This window comes from Neoarius graeffei, chromosome 16 (genome assembly GCF_027579695.1).
Source record: "Neoarius graeffei isolate fNeoGra1 chromosome 16, fNeoGra1.pri, whole genome shotgun sequence".
In the NCBI taxonomy this organism is placed as follows: Eukaryota; Metazoa; Chordata; class Actinopteri; order Siluriformes; family Ariidae; genus Neoarius; species Neoarius graeffei.
Window position 1 is genome coordinate 30423300 of NC_083584.1, and position 16830 is coordinate 30440129.

The following is a 16830-nucleotide window of genomic DNA, read 5'->3' on the forward strand; positions in this document are numbered from 1 at the left end:
ACAGTCAGTTCCTCTTTGTTTTGCATGTTGAAGGTTCACATCCGCTTGATCTGCCTGCGGGTCAATACAGCTTTTTGAGAAGCTGGGACTGAACGTGCGGACGGATATTGTTAACAAACAGTCCACTGTACAAACAAGGCAAGAAAGTGAAATTTGTATACTTTTTCATCGATAAATTGCTTTTACATTGACATGATTAGACACTCTAGTTAACTCAACAATCTAGTTTTGAATGTAGTTTGGTTGCAGAAGTTCTGCTGTCTTTTATGTGTTCATTGTTGAAGGTAAATTCAAAAATTATGCATTATTTAGATTTGTCTGCTGTTTTTTCATGACTTTATTGTATATGCTTATGACAATGGGTAAACAAGTAAGCTTTGTATTCTCCTCCTCATCTAGATGCCTGTGGTGTTAGATGCCTGTGGTGTTATGTTGCTGATGGTGGGCCTGGTTTCTGGCAAAATTGTTTGTCCAGACGGGACAGAATGTGAAGACAAAAATACCTGCTGCCAAACTGAGACAGGATATGCATGCTGCCAATATCCTTCTGTAAGCAGACACCAGAGCTAATTGTTTCGTTTGAATTCAATTAATTAATTAATTAATTAATTAGGATTAATTACAACAGTGTGGTGAAAAATAAATCTGGTTGTATAATCAAGATAAATTAATGTTGCATTAAGCCTGCATCTGAAGTCCATTCTAAATAAAAACCTCATTGGTATCCTCTAAATTAAGCCTTATTTTTATTCTTTAAGGCTGTATGCTGTCCAGACAAGGCCCACTGCTGTCCACCAGGGTACCAGTGTGATGTAGGGACTCAGCTGTGTAAGAAAAAGGAGCTTCAGTTGTATAGAATCCCTCTTTCCCCTCAGATACCTGCAGAGGAGGAGGAGAAAAGTGCTCCTGCTCCTCTGGTGAAATCTGACAATCCTTCTGTCTCTGTGCTTCACTGTGACAATACCTTTGTCTGCCCTGATGGTACAACATGCTGCAGGTCTCCTTTTGGGCAGTGGTTCTGCTGCATATACAATCTGGTTGGTTTTTTTTTTTTTTAGCAAATCATGAATGTGTTAGGTTTATGCGTACAGTCTTAACATTTTGTGTGATTCTTTAGGGTCAGTGCTGCCTTGATGGCGTTCACTGCTGTCCCTTTGGTTATCACTGTGACAGCACATCCACCCACTGTTTGATTGGAGTCCTGAGTCTTCCTGCATCTCCACAGATCGCTGCTGTGCAGATCAACACCAATCAGGTACAAGACAGAACAATAACCTTCTCTCTTTCTTCAGTAAAGTAGTACATAAATAAAATGTCATATCATAATATAATAACTGACAACCAGTAGCAAACTACATGTTCTGAAAAGACATGGAAAGAAGGGAAGATGACTCATGAATCAAATCTGTGGCCTGCACTGTCAGAAACAGGGGTACAGTAGGAGTCCATTTCTGTCCCCCTAGATACAATCTACACTAATGTACTCCCTAGGACTCATTACAGGGGTACAGTAGGAGTCCATTTCTGTCCCCCTAGATACAATCTACACTAATGTACTCCCTAGGATGGAAAAGACCGGCAGTAGGAACTGTTCCATGTGATGTCCAGATCAGTGTCACGGTCCTGCCACACCTCCGTCGAGGTTAACGAGCGTGCATGAGACTCGGAGTAATTCACAGGAATTCAGATGTCTAGACGGGCTGGGTGACACTGAGGGGTCGTTTGGATTACGAGTTAACGCGTCGCTACACTCTGACAGTCTTGGCTTGTGATGGAGGTGGGGAAGAGACCACAGGACATCTCCGTGTCAATGTGATAGACATGAATGACAACACTCCTGTTTTTCAGAAGGACACTTATTCGGGTTCACTGATGGAAAACTAGCAAGTCGAGGACATAATCGAGGACATTTTCACTTTAGTTGAATGAGTGAGAGTGAGTGAGTATGCTAATTTGTGGCGGTCACGGTTTTCTGTTCTCTGTCCTTTTTGCCTCATTAGTCTTTCCAAAATGTTATTTTGGTCGATTCAAGTCTGGTACTGCCTGTATAAGAACTCCAAGCATCAATCTTGTTGTTTTTTTAACCTATGAATTTGTGGCAACTCAAGATATTTCACATTTAAAGTTTTGGCCACTTGAATCTTGGCTAGTTCGCTACCGCGGGCCTGATGAAGCCATTGTTCTACATCTATTGACACAAGATTTAAGAACTGTTACTAATGGAGTTCCTAATATAGCTGTTCATGGTATGAAACGGAGGCGCTACAAGTGTCCGTGTGCCTACTATGCGAATTCCACAGCGACATTTCACGCACTCTTAGAGGGAGATTTGGTGTTCAAACTAAATCCTGGGCCTATTAACAAAGAGATTGGTTCCATTGTTACAGCGTGGCGCAGACAACAAAAGGTGGTGTCAGCTTCAACACGCAATCCTGCGAACCTTGTAAATATATGCTGCGAACCCTGCATTAGAGAAGATAATTATCATATGTCCTTATGTTTGATGAACACTCAATCCATCAGAAACAAAACAGTGGACTTCGTAGATTACGTCTGTGAAAACAAATTTGATCTAGTTGCAGTTACTGAGACCTGGCTGAAGACGATCGATGATTCTATTAGAGTTCAGTTGTGCCCTATTGGCTACAAGTTTCTGGATAAACCTCGTGAGAGCTGTCGAGGGGGAGGTACTGCTCTTTTTTATAGAGATTCTCTCAGGGTGACTATGGCCAATTGCAGTCAGATGGAATCATTTGAGTATTCAGAATGGATAGTTGCATCATCTACTGCTAACTATCTCAGACTCATTATTCTCTACCGACCGCCGTACTCGGAAAACCACAGGGTACCCATGAGTATGTTTTTCAATGAATTCTCTACTTACTGTACATGGAGTCAGTCATTCTTACAAAAGAACACCTGTTGGTCCTCGGAGACTTTAATATCCACGTCGATGAACCCAATGATCCTGACGCCATGATGCTTTTGGATCTAGTTGATTCATTTGGATTCCAACAACACGTTAACAAGCCAACGCACATCCATGGTCACATGTTGGACCTAGTCATTACTCGCAAGTCAAGTGCTATCATTGAAAGTTCACCAAGAATTGGCCATTATTTCTCGCCTCTGTTATTTGTGACCTGAAGATCAAGAAACCTGTTGCTAAAGTTAAAAAAGTTAGCTACAGGAAGGTCAAATCTGTCAACATGGACCGCTTCCGTAACAGCTTGGCTTCTTCTGACCTGTGCAACAAAGTCTACAGTGAAGGGCGTGGCCCGGCAGATCTTGATAAGCTTGTTGAAAACTGAAACTACATTGTCTGATCTGATCAACTACTACGCACCTATCAAGACAAAGAGTGTAAGGAGTAGGCCTCAGGATCCCTGGTACAATGAGGAGATTGCAGAGGCAAAAAGACATCGTCGTAAAGCGGAGAAGACATGGCGGAAGTCTAGACTAACATCTGATTTTCTGCTCTTTAAGAAAAAGAAAAATTACGTTACATTTATTAACAACAAAGCACGAAAGTCCTTTTACGCTGACTTTATTGATAATAATAGTTGCACTCAGGGTAAGCTGTTCAGAGGGATGAAAAAGCTCCTTTCACCAAAGGACAGTCTTTGTTTTCCTGATTATAATGATATGCGCTCTCTGGCTGATGATATTGGTGAATTCTTCTGTCATAAGATAAGTACACTGTAAAAAAAGAATAGTCGAGAATACTTGAAATTTCAAGGCAACAGTCTGCATTAAGAATTTTATGTTTTGCCAACGATGTGCCCATGATAATCCAAACTATGATAACACTGTTATCTTTATTAAGAATTCTTAATTAAGTCAATTTTCAATTCCTCATTCTGCCAACATAAATGTCTCTTTTTGCTGAACAGTGGCATTCACAGTAGTACAAAAAGGCAATTGAGGTTCTCACAATTTTTGGGGGGTCTTTTTTTGGATAGGACAGTGTAGAGACAGGAAATGAGCAGGAGAGAGAGACGGGGAGGGATCGGGAAATGACCTCAGGTCAGAATCGAACCCAGGCCCCCAGATTTATGGTATGGCGCCTTATCCACCTGAGCCACGACAACATGATCTTCAACTGGAGAGAGAATCACATTGCCCAGCCCTTGCATTTGGGAGAGGAAACCCCGTGTCTTGGTCATTCAGAGCATGCGCTGAATAAACACCTGTGACAATTATGTATTTTCAATTCAGATTATTCACTATTGCATATTTACACATCATTGAGGTGCACCCTATCAGTTTGATGTGGATTTTTCTGTTCGTTAATAATTATTCATATTTTCTTGTCCATTCAATTGTGAATATGGAATTACTTGAACAAAGCGTAATTCTCTCATCTCATCTCATTATCTCTAGCCGCTTTATCCTTCTACAGGGTCGCAGGCAAGCTGGAGCCTATCCCAGCTGACTACAGGCGAAAGGCGGGGTACACCCTGGACAAGTCGCCAGGTCATCACAGGGCTGACACATAGACACAGACAACCATTCACACTCACATTCACACCTACGGTCAATTTAGAGTCACCAGTTAACCTAACCTGCATGTCTTTGGACTGTGGGGGAAACCGGAGCACCCGGAGGAAACCCACGCGGACACGGGGAGAACATGCAAACTCCACACAGAAAGGCCCTCGCCGGCCCCGGGGCTCGAACCCAGGACCTTCTTGCTGTGAGGCGACAGCGCTAACCACTACACCACCGTGCCGCCCAAAGCGTAATTCTATTTTTTAGAATTATCCACATCAAGAAAAATCCACATCAAACTGATAGGGTGCACCTCAATGATGTGTAAATATACAATAGTGAATAATCTGAATTGAAAATACATAATTGTCACAGGTGTTTATTCAGCGCATGCTCTGAATGACCAAGACACGTGGTTTCCTCTCCCAAATGCAAGGGCTGGGCAATGTGGTTCTCTCTCTGGTTGAAGTTCATGTTGTCGTGGCTCAGGTGGATAAGGCGCCATACCGTAAATCTGGGGGCCTGGGTTTGATTCTGACCTGAGGTCATTTCCTGATCTCTCTTTCTCCTGCTCATTTCCTATCTCTACACTGTCCTATCCAAATAAAGGTGAAAAAAGCCCCCCCAAAAAATTGTGATAACCTCAATTGCCTTTTTGTACTACTGTGAATGCCACTGTTCAGCAAAAAGAGAAATCTATGTTGGCAGAATGAGGAATTGAAAATTGACTTAATTAAGAATTCTTAATAAAGATAACAGTGTTATCATAGTTTGGATTATCATGGGCACATTGTTGGCAAAACATAAAATTCTTAATGCAGACTGTTGCCTTGAAATTTCAAGTATTCTCAACTATTCTTTTTTACAGTGTAATATCCGTAAATAACTTGATATCTCCAGAGGTGCTGCGGAGAATAGAGACAGAGTCCCTGATGATCCTGTTATAGAGGACAGCCAGTGGTTATCTGAGTTTCGACATCTCTCTCGTGATGATGTTCGTAGCCTCGTACGGAAATCAGCTAAGAAAACCTGCTGCCTTGGTCCAATGCCTACATCTATGGTTGTGGTATGCCTCGAGGAACTTCTACCTGTAATCACATGTATACTTAATTCCAGGGCCGTTGACAGCTTTGGCTTGGCCTGGGACAAAATAATCTGAGTGGGCCCCCCCCCCAAATAATCTGAGTGCCCCCTCCCCCCCCCACACACACACACATACGCGCGCACGCACATCGCCACACAGCAACCACCCACACCCAACCCCTCTTTTCACAGTCTCCATTCACTCCAACCCTTAAATAACAGGTATTCCAAGCCCATTATAACAGTCAACCATTTTATTTCAACATTTCAACATATTTACAGTTTGAACATTTCCTTAGTCTGCAACTATTCAGGTGCGAAATGCAATGCACCGGACTTTTGCTGTGGCAAAGTCGTCAATAAGGTCATTGAAGTCCAGCTTCTTTGCAAGTTCGCGCTCTATAGAGAGCATAGCCAGCCCATTGAGCCTCTCCTGTGACATGTTTGAGCGCAGGTAGTTGATAAACCAAAATGATTGTTTACGGGATGGAACTGGGCCTCAATGAGAACGGAGTTATGGCTTTCCCAAAATCTGAACATAGAAGCATCACCACTAGTGATGTGTACAGTGAGTTTTTCAGTGTGTTTTTTTGTCTTGTTTTTCATAAACGTCCTTTCCGTACTCAATTTAGAATGTTACAAAAAAAATTGACACCCTCCCAACCACGTAACATTAGCCTATCTGACCTGGGGGCTGACACGTTTATTACGGATAAACCAAAAGGATTACAACGTTCCCTGGATATAGAACTGGACCGAGAAGATTTCAAAATCTTAACGTGTAAGCAACAACAATAAAACAGAGGTTGTTTTATTCATTTAGGGCTTATTAGGCTACTTTCATTAATTGCGCTTTTCATACAGGCCTATCATTTTTCACTTGAGCAAGGGAATTGTTTGAAGAGTATCCAGTCTAAGTGAAAGTTTAATGTTTTGCAACAGACTAACCTCAAAACACCCCATTTATAGCCCATTCGTTACATTAAACTCTATCTAGCTGGCAATTTCACATGCCGTCGTATCTACACGGGATGATTTCCAACAAAATAAGGTTTAATTAACAAGAGGCAGCGTTCCACGGGCTTTCAGCTAACCGGAGTCCAGCTCAGCGCAGCTCAGCAAGCGTGCCTAAAACATTTGGATATGATTGCGGGCCAATGTGCTATTCTTTGCTTCATTGAGATATATGCAACACAGTGTTATTAAACCGATAAGTTTATGAAATAATTCAATGCCCTGTGCATTTCAGTGTTCACTCAGTGTACCCTGCTATCCCCTACTTTATAATTATGAATGGCGCTTCGCGCGTGCTGGGGTTACATTACGGGGCTGGAAAAAAGTTATCTGTGTCTTACCTGGCTCAGCTGCCCCACTGCCTTCACCACCTGCTGCATCATCTGAATCTTTTCTAAAATATCTATGCAGTGAGCCCCTGAGGCTCTTGGCTTCTTCATCTCTTTATCTCTTTTCTTTTCTTTGCTCCTGACTTGTGCATGTTGGCAAACGGGCTCGCACGCTTATTGTCGAAGCGTTATGATGGAATAGTGCCGTGTTATTTGGCGCCTTAATCAAAGACCAAACCATTTCTGCATTAGGGGTGGTAGGTGGGTTCTTGAATCTATTTTCGAAGACAATAAAGGCAAAAGAACCAGAAATCATTCATTGAATGCAAATATAGCACATTTTTCTCCCCCAAATCAACACATTTTGAAATGAAACAGAATGATTAATGGCATCTTCATGAGGGACCAGTTCTGGGCCCCCCCTCATGCCTGGGCCCGGGACAAAATACCCGGTTGTCCCCCCCTGTTGACGGCCCTGCTTAATTCCTCTCTCTCCTCGGGTCACTTCCCATTTAGATGGAAAGAAGCTATTGTTGACCCACGCCTTAAGTCTGGGAAAGACATTTCGTTTCAAAATTTACGACCAGTAAGTAGCCTTCAGTTTATATCAAAATTAGCTGAGCGTGCTGTATTCAATCAGATACATGAGCACATGATGAGTTTTGGGCTCTACCCACTATTGCAGTCGGCTTACCGTGCTGGTCACAGCACAGAGACCGTTCTTATGAAGGTAAAGAACGATATCTTAATAAACATGGATCATCAAAGAGTGACACTGCTGGTACTTCTCGACCTGAGTGCAGCGTTTGATACAGTTGACCATCAAGTGCTATTAAAACGACTGGAATCAAGTTTCGGAATAACTGGGACTGCACTGCAGTGGTTTAAATCTTATCTATCTGCTAGATCTCAGTGCATCTGCTTCGAGGGCAGTTATTCCAAGAGTTTTAATTTGGTTCATGGTGTTCCTCAAGGTTCATGCCTTGGTCCATTGCTGTTTACGATATATGCTAGTAAACTGTTTGAAGTAATCAAGGCTCATCTACCTGATGTACATGCATATGCAGATGATACCCCGCTGTACTTCTCCTTCAAGCCAGACTCAGAAGTCAGTCAGAGGGATGCTGTACAGGCTGTGCAGGAATGTATTGATGACATAAGAACCTGGATGACTGTAGATAGGTTGAAACTTAACGAAGACAAGACTGAGATTATTTTAATTGGCACTCGGCCACAACTTGATAAAGTGAACATTAGGCAATTAGATATAGAGCATATACATGTACCAATAATGGACTCTGCTGTCCGCAATCTTGGTTCTTGGTTTGATTCAAACCTTACAGTGACTACTCATATTAATAAGATCTGTCACTCAGTATATTATCATTTATTTAATATTAGGCAAATTAGGAAATTTTTATCATATGACAGTACTAAATTGCTAGTACAGGCGGTGGTTATGGCGCGAATTGATTACTGCAATGGACTCTTGTATGGGGTACCAGCTGTTCATCTTTCTAAGCTGTAGCGTCTTCAAAACTCAGCAGCGCGACTTATAAGTTATATGTCTAGATATTGTCATATATCACCAGTGTTATATGCGTTGCATTGGCTGCCCATTAGGTTTAGAATCCAGTATAAGATTGCTGTCATCACCTTTAAGGCAATTCATAATTTAGCCCCAGCATATTTAAGCGATCTCATATGCATTAGGCAGAGCGCGCGTTATAATCTGCGGTCCAATTCTAGTATTGTATTGCATGACCCTACAGTTAAGTTCAAGCGAACGCTTGGAGATCGATCATTTACAGCAGCTGCTCCTAAAACTTGGAATATTCTACCTGAACATATAAGGAAAGAGGGAAATTTTGGAAAGTTTAAAAAACTCTTAAAGACACATTATTTTAAAGAGGCTTATAGCAACTCAACTTAAAAGTATTAGGATTTTATTTTATCATTATTATTATTATTATTTTGGTTAATTGACTTTTTAATTTTATTCATTTATTTTTGTATGTATTATTAACCTAGGATTGTTATAATTGCTTTTATTAGTAGTATGTTTCTATATATTATATTTTAAGTATTTTTAGTGTAATGCACATTTGATCATATTACCAAATATTAAAGTGCACAATATAAGTAATAAACATTATTATTATTATTATTATTATTATTATTATTATTATTAGGACTCATTACTGGACCTCAAGGTAACTATGTATACCTTTTTAGGGCCAAAAAGGTACATATATGTTCCCAAGCAGTATATAAAGGGTACAAATACATACCTTAGAGAGTCCTGCCACAGTGACAAGCCATTGTACCCCTAAAGGCACAATAATGTACTTTATTTTCTGAGAATGTAGGCTAGGGTAAGGTTTGTGTTTCTTGTACAGAGTAAAAATGGAATGTTCTGTTATAGAAAATTACTCAGCAGTAGGGTGGTATGGTTTGTGTCAGGCCCCAGAGGTCATTACCTCCATATTTTGTATGTTGTGGATTGTTTTCTTGTAGCAGGATACACCAAGATTTCATATCTTCTTGTAATATATTGGAATTATAGATTTTCTTTCGGATAAAATGCAAAATATGGGTATATTTCTTTTCCTTCTCCAGAAACCAAACATTTTCGTTCAACTGTGTGTAACCTTAAAATCCACAGCCATACTAACTGTTTGTCAGTTAGTGGTCATTGCATCAACTCCAGGAATTCCAAAGTGACAGTTGAATAGGATTGCCTGGTCTTGTGAAATCCAATCTTGTGACATTTAATGCTGTACTGTTTTGAAATTTCAAATACTTGCTATAACCCACACGTAGGCTTGTAGCTGGAATGTTGGTTTTGTGAGGCAAGTCAAATAACGATTGCTCCACAGTATGAAAAAAATCCCCCAAAGTTAAACTCTCATTATGTAGCTATGAGAATATGGAACGTGAATCTCAGCTGACCAGTATGTGCTGGGAGTTTACAGGAAATGAATGAAGAAAAAAAACTGCATTATTAAACAAGTAAATAATGAAAGTAGCGTGACTAACCACAGTTAATCTCTGCAGGATAAGTGATGGCAGAGCGAGACAGACTGCTGTCCCATTGGGTTTCGCTGTGACGAGAGCAAATCCTGCAAGAGCACATTTGATGTTCTTCGAACAGAAGGCTAGGTCCAGAAAAAAATCAGTAATGACATACAGTATTTTATTTGATCAACAAGTGTATAACTTTCTTAAGCTCCATAGATAAATTTTTATTATGCCACAATAAACAGGAACAGTTACACTGCATATAATTCATTTCTCATTTTGAACAAACAAGAAACAAAAAATAATTGACTCAATGCAAATGTAAATTAATAAAAATCAGTATAATCACAAAACTGTATGTGCATTATTTCTAGTTGATGGTTCTTTATTGTATGTTGCATTATTTGCATAATATTTTACCATTTCTGTATTTATTTAGTTTTATTATATTTCTGACATATTTCCTGTTTTTTACTTTGTTACTTTTAATTCTCTATTTTTTAATACAACCCCGATTCCAAAAAAGTTGGGACAAAGTACAAATTGTAAATAAAAACGGAATGCAATGATGTGGAAGTTTCAAAATTCCATATTTTATTCAGAATAGAACATAGATGACATATCAAATGTTTAAACTGAGAAAATGTATCATTTAAAGAGAAAAATTAGGTGATTTTAAATTTCATGACAACAACACATCTCAAAGTTGGGACAAGGCCATGTTTACCACTGTGAGACATCCCCTTTTCTCTTTACAACAGTCTGTAAACGTCTGGGGACTGAGGAGACAAGTTGCTCAAGTTTAGGGATAGGAATGTTAACCCATTCTTGTCTAATGTAGGATTCTAGTTGCTCAACTGTCTTAGGTCTTTTTTGTTGTATCTTCCGTTTTATGATGTGCCAAATGTTTTCTATGGGTGAAAGATCTGGACTGCAGGCTGGCCAGTTCAGTACCCGGACCCTTCTTCTACGCAGCCATGATGCTCTAATGGCCCTTTTCCACTACCCTTTTTCAGCTCACTTCAGCTCACTTCAGACCAACACGGCTCGCGTTTCGACTACCTCAGAGCAGCACGACTCAGCTCGCTTCAGCCCTGCTTAGCACCCAAAACTCGCACGGATTTGGAGTGGGGCTGAAGCAAGCCAAACCGAGCCGAGTGGGGCTAGGGGCGTGAGGAGACACTCCCCTGTGCACTGATTGGTGAGGAGGAGTGTCCTCACACGCCCACACACGCCCCGCGAGCACGCTGGGATCTGTAAACACCATAAACCCGGAAGAAGAAGAATTACGAATTACGAGAATTTCTGAAGCCTTATGCGCCTCGCCTCATCTATACGCTCTTGCCAGTATCTGTTGGCGTTGTCGGTGACAACAAGCCACAGCACCAAGACCAGCAACACTAACGACTCCATGTCCTCCATATTTATTGTTTACTCTCCGGGTCGTGAGACTACCGCTTAAAAGATCACTGATGTCACTGTTTGCACCGCCTAACGACATCACGTGACATCCACCCACTTTCGCTAACTCCACCCAATGTGTCCACCCACTTCCAGCCACCACGGTTCAGCGCAGTTGTAGTCGAAATGCAACTCCAACAGCCCCGCTCAGCTCGACTCAGCACGGCACGGCTCAGCCCGACTCAGCCGCGTTTGTAGGGGAAAAGCGGCATAATTGATGCAGTATGTGATTTGGCATCGTCATGTTGGAAAATGCAAGGTCTTCCCTGAAAGAGACGTCGTCTGGATGGGAGCATATGTTGCTCTAGAACCTGGATATACCTTTCAAAATTGATGGTGTCTTTCCAGATGTGTAAGCTGCCCATGCCACACGCACTAATGCAACCCCATACCATCAGAGATGCAGGCTTCTGAACTGAGCGCTGATAACAACTTGGGTCGTCCTTCTCCTCTTTAGTCCGAATGACACGGCGTCCCTGATTTCCATAAAGAACTTCAAATTTTGATTCATCTGACCACAGAACAGTTTTCCACTTTGCCACAGTCCATTTTAAATGAGCCTTGGCCCAGAGAAGACGTCTGCGCTTCTGGATCATGTTTAGATACGGCTTCTTCTTTGAACTATAGAGTTTTAGCTGGCAACGGCGGACGGCACAGTGAATTGTGTTCACAGATAATGTTCTCTGGAAATATTCCTGAGCCCATTTTGTGATTTCCAATACAGAAGCATACCTGTATGTGATGCAGTGCCGTCTAAGGGCCCGAAGATCACGGGCACCCAGTATGGTTTTCTGGCCTTGACCCTTACGCACAGAGATTCTTCCAGATTCTCTGAATCTTTTGATGATATTATGCACTGTAGATGATGATATGTTCAAACTCTTTGCAATTTTACACTGTCGAACTCCTTTCCGATATTGCTCCACTATTTGTCGGCGCAGAATTAGGGGGATTGGTGATCCTCTTCCCATCTTTACTTCTGAGAGCCGCTGCCACTCCAAGATGCTCTTTTTAATACCCAGTCATGTTAATGACCTATTGCCAATTGACCTAATGAGTTGCAATTTGGTCCTCCAGCTGTTCCTTTTTTGTACCTTTAACTTTTCCAGCCTCTTATTGCCCCTGTCCCAACTTTTTTGAGATGTGTTGCTGTCATGAAATTTCAAATGAGCCAATACTTGGCATGAAATTTCAAAATGTCTCACTTTTGACATTTGATATGTTGTCTACGTTCTATTGTGAATACAATATCAGTTTTTGAGATTTGTAAATTATTGCATTCCGTTTTTTTTACAATTTGTACTTTGTCCCAACTTTTTTGGAATCGGGGTTGTATGTTTATTTATGCATTTCTTTTTCATTATGCTAATGAGACAAATATGTTACAATGTCTCAGTGCCCACAGATGATATATTGTACAGGTGACACATAACTGAGACTCTTGGCTGAATATGTTATTCAGGATTATTTACTCTTTCATACATTTGATGGGAATTATTGACCTTTTTTTAATTTTGCATCATTACACACCTTCCCAACATCAGGACTGATTTCAATCTAAATGGATGGGACATGGGACAATAACACGTAGAAAAGATGACACTGATCACACTATCTGAAACTGCCAGCCTTGATTCTGAATCAAAACATGAGCTGCGTTCAAATTCGGCAAAGTGAGGCGAACGGGTTTTCTTTGAACTTTAACATTTGAATGTTTTTGTCTCAATATTCCATCCATCCATCATCTGTACCCACTTGTCCTGTCCCACAGGGTCGCAGGCAAGCTGGAGCCTATCCCAGCTGACTACGGGCGAAAGGCGGGGTACACTCTGGACAAGTCGCCAGGTCATCGCAGGGCCGACACACAGACACAGACAACCATTCACACTCACACCTACGGTCAATTTAGAGCCACCAATTTGCCTAACCTGCATGTACACAAAGTACTTGCCAATTAATATATTTGCAATGAAGTACCTTATATATGGTACCATGTAATAATTCATTTAAGAAAGCATGGGAGTGGCTCCATCTTTGAGCACATGCTACCACATGAAAAAAAATATTGTATATATACTGTATATAATATTGGCTGGCTTTGAGTGGCCTATCAGATATATTCCATTCAGCTAGCATGATACTGAATGACTCGAAGACGAGTTCAATATCATGCTAGCTGAATGGAATATATCTGACATACCACAAAAAAGCCAGCCAATATTATTATTATTATTATTATTATTATTATTATTATTGTAATACACTCTCTTTTAAGTTTTTCAATATCTGTTGGTATGTTTTTCTCTTGTAAATATGTATGAAGAATATCTAATGAAGTTTTGGTAGCCTTTCAGATGTTCAATGCATCTTTCTCTTTCCTGGCAAACAAAGAAATGCTTCTGTGCATGCGCAGCAGAAAACTTTCTCACTGGATATTCGTATCAGTTCTGACATGTCACATCATGTTGTCTTGACAACCATGCAATACCATAAACCATATTCAACGCTCATTCTCCATTAGGTAAAGTGATGTAATACACATAGGATAAGCGATATGCTATCAATATTGCGTGCTATCAAAGCAAATGAATGGAAACCGCTAGAAGAGAATAGAATACATGTTTTTATTCCATAGAAAAAGTGTCCTGTATGTATTATATTATATTATATTATGAGGTTCAGTTAGTTTTGCACAGAAACAGACAGTGATAATGTCCATCAAAGGGATACTTTTTACTTTTATACTTTGACTACATTTCAGAGTCCATACTTCTCATCTCATTATCTGTAGCCGCTTTATCCTGTTCTACAGGGTTGCAGGCAAGCTGGAGCCTATCCCAGCTGACTACGGGCGAAAGGCGGGGTACACCCTGGACAAGTCGCCAGGTCATCACAGGGCTGACACATAGACACAGACAACCATTCACACTCACATTCACACCTACGCTCAATTTAGAGTCACCAGTTAACCTAACCTGCATGTCTTTGGACTGTGGGGGAAACCGGAGCACCCAGAGGAAACCCACGCGCACACGGGGAGAACATGCAAACTCCGCACAGAAAGGCCCTCGCCGGCCACGGGGCTCGAACCCAGGACCTTCTTGCTGTGAGGCGACAGTGTTAACCACTACACCACCGTGCCGCTGAGTCCATACTTTTATACTTTTATTTAAGGAATGAAGTTGAAATTAGTACTTCTACTTTTATCAGTCTTCTTTACACAAGAATGTGTGTACTTTTGCTACCTCTGCCTTTTTCAGTTGTTAATTTAAACACTGCCATATGTAAGATTAACAGTATATTTGCATTCACATACACAGTTAGGGGGCGGCATGGTGGTGTAGTGGTTAGCGCTGCCGCCTCACAGCAAGAAGGTCCGGGTTCGAGCCCCGTGCCCGGCGAGGGCCTTTCTGTGCGGAGTTTGCATGTTCTCCCCGTGTCCGCGTGGGTTTCCTCCGGGTGCTCCGGTTTCCCCCACAGTCCAAAGACATGCAGGTTAGGTTAACTGGTGACTCTAAATTGACCGTAGGTGTGAATGTGAGTGTGAATGGTTGTCTGTGTCTATGTGTCAGCCCTGTGGTGACCTGGCAACTTGTCCAGGGTGTACCCCGCCTTTCGCCCGTAGTCAGCTGGGATAGGCTCCAGCTTGCCTGCGACCCTGTAGAAGGATAAAGCAGCTTGAGATAATGAGATGAGATGAGATACACAGTTAGGGCAAGTGAGGTAGGAAAAGCCAGCATCAGTTCATGGCTCCTGTTGAGGCTACTAAAAATAACCCTGTTTTAGATAACCCATGGGGTTCAGTGGCCCAAAGGTTGAAAACCCCCATTTTAGATTGCGTCTAAATGCAACACCTTTTGTGTTTTCAGGAAGTCTTCTTCAAACCTTCCAACTGCCTCTGACACTATACTAACACAATATGTATCTTTACTCTACAAGGACTATTGTCTTTGTTTTTGTCATATCTATTCATAAATGGAACCAGTTTCAGTTTCTATTTATATCCTCCCACACTGTAAAAAAAGAATAGTTGAGAATACTTGAAATTTCAAGGCAACAGTCTGCATTAAGAATTTTATGTTTTGCCAGTGATGTGCCCATGATAATCCAAACTATGATAAAACTGTTATCTTTATTAAGAATTCTTAATTAAGTCAATTTTCAATTCCTCATTCTGCCAACATAGATTTCTCTTTTTGCTGAACAGTGGCATTCACAGTAGTGCAAAAAGGCAATTGAGGTTATCAGACTTTTTTGGGGGGCTTTTTTCACCTTTATTTGGATAGGACAGTGTAGAGACAGGAAATGAGCGGGAAATGACCGCGGGTCGGAATCGAACCCAGGTCCCCGGATTTATGGTATGGCGCCTTATCCACCTGAGCCACACCCACGATGTGGGTTTAAAAACTTTATTTCAATATTGAAGTTTTGTAATTGTGTAGAACAATGAAAAAAGGCATGTATAGTTTAATGATAAATTTTGATAACCTTGGGGGCGTCGTGGATAAGGCGCCATACCATAAATCCAGGGACCCAGGTTCGGTTCCGACCCGAGGTCATTTCCTGATCCCTCCCTGTCTCTCTCTCTCCCGCTCATTTCCTGTCTCTACGCTGTCCTATCCAAATAGAGGTGAAAAAAAACCTAAAAAAAAAAATTGTGATAACCTCAATTGCCTTTTTGCACTACTGTGAATGCCACTGTTCAGCAAAAAGAGAAATCTATGTTGGCAGAATGAGGAATTGAAAATTGACTTAATTAAGAATTCTTAATAAAGATAACAGTCTTATCATAGTTTGGATTATCATGGGCACATCGTTGGCAAAACATAAAATTCTTAATGCAGACGGTTGCCTTGAAATTTCAAGTATTCTCAACTATTTTTTTTTACAGTGCACACAAAATAGGAATTCCCCAGGGCTCAGTTTTGTGTTCAACAAAGTAACCTTTGTTTACACTAAAAGCCTGATCTTGGTTGTCATATCACATGAACTTTGTAGCGTTGTACTCATATGACAGAACTTCCCTTTACCTCTAACCACCCTCCAAGTTACAAGAAGTGATTGGACTACCTTTTTGGCACCTCTGCCTGTCGGATTTCCTTCATCTCAAACTGGATCACACATACCTGACCAGCTGGGAATCATTTCAAGACTTAATTACTGTAACTCTATATGTGGGTGTTTACACAAGTATATATGAAATAAATTAATTTAATTTGATTAAGACTATCCATCCATCCATTATCTGGAACCGCTTATCCTGTACAGGGTCACGGGCAAGCTGGAGCCTATCCCAGCTGACTATGGGCGAGAGTCGAGGTACACCCTGGACAAGTCGCCAGGTCATCGCAGGGCTGATACATAGAGACAAACAACCATTCACACACACATTCACACCTATGGTCAATTTAGAGCCACCAATTAGCCTAAC

At 41.1% G+C, this 16830-nt stretch overlaps 1 protein-coding gene across 2 annotated transcripts; it reads left to right on the forward strand.

Annotated features, from left to right (window-relative positions):
• Window positions 1–10291, forward strand: LOC132900026 (progranulin-like). Of its 2 annotated transcripts, none has more exons than XM_060942062.1 (5): window positions 1–138; window positions 400–549; window positions 759–1037; window positions 1118–1255; window positions 9975–10291. In XM_060942062.1, exons 2-5 carry the CDS (start codon window positions 400–402, stop codon window positions 9981–9983), a joined length of 576 nt encoding a protein of 191 aa, XP_060798045.1. In that variant the 5' UTR covers window positions 1–138; the 3' UTR covers window positions 9984–10291. The 2 variants fall into 2 exon arrangements, with proteins under 2 accessions (XP_060798045.1, XP_060798044.1); XM_060942061.1 differs by lacking the exon at window positions 1–138 and adding an exon at window positions 187–284.
• The last annotated feature ends 6539 nt before the right edge of the window (window positions 10292–16830 follow it).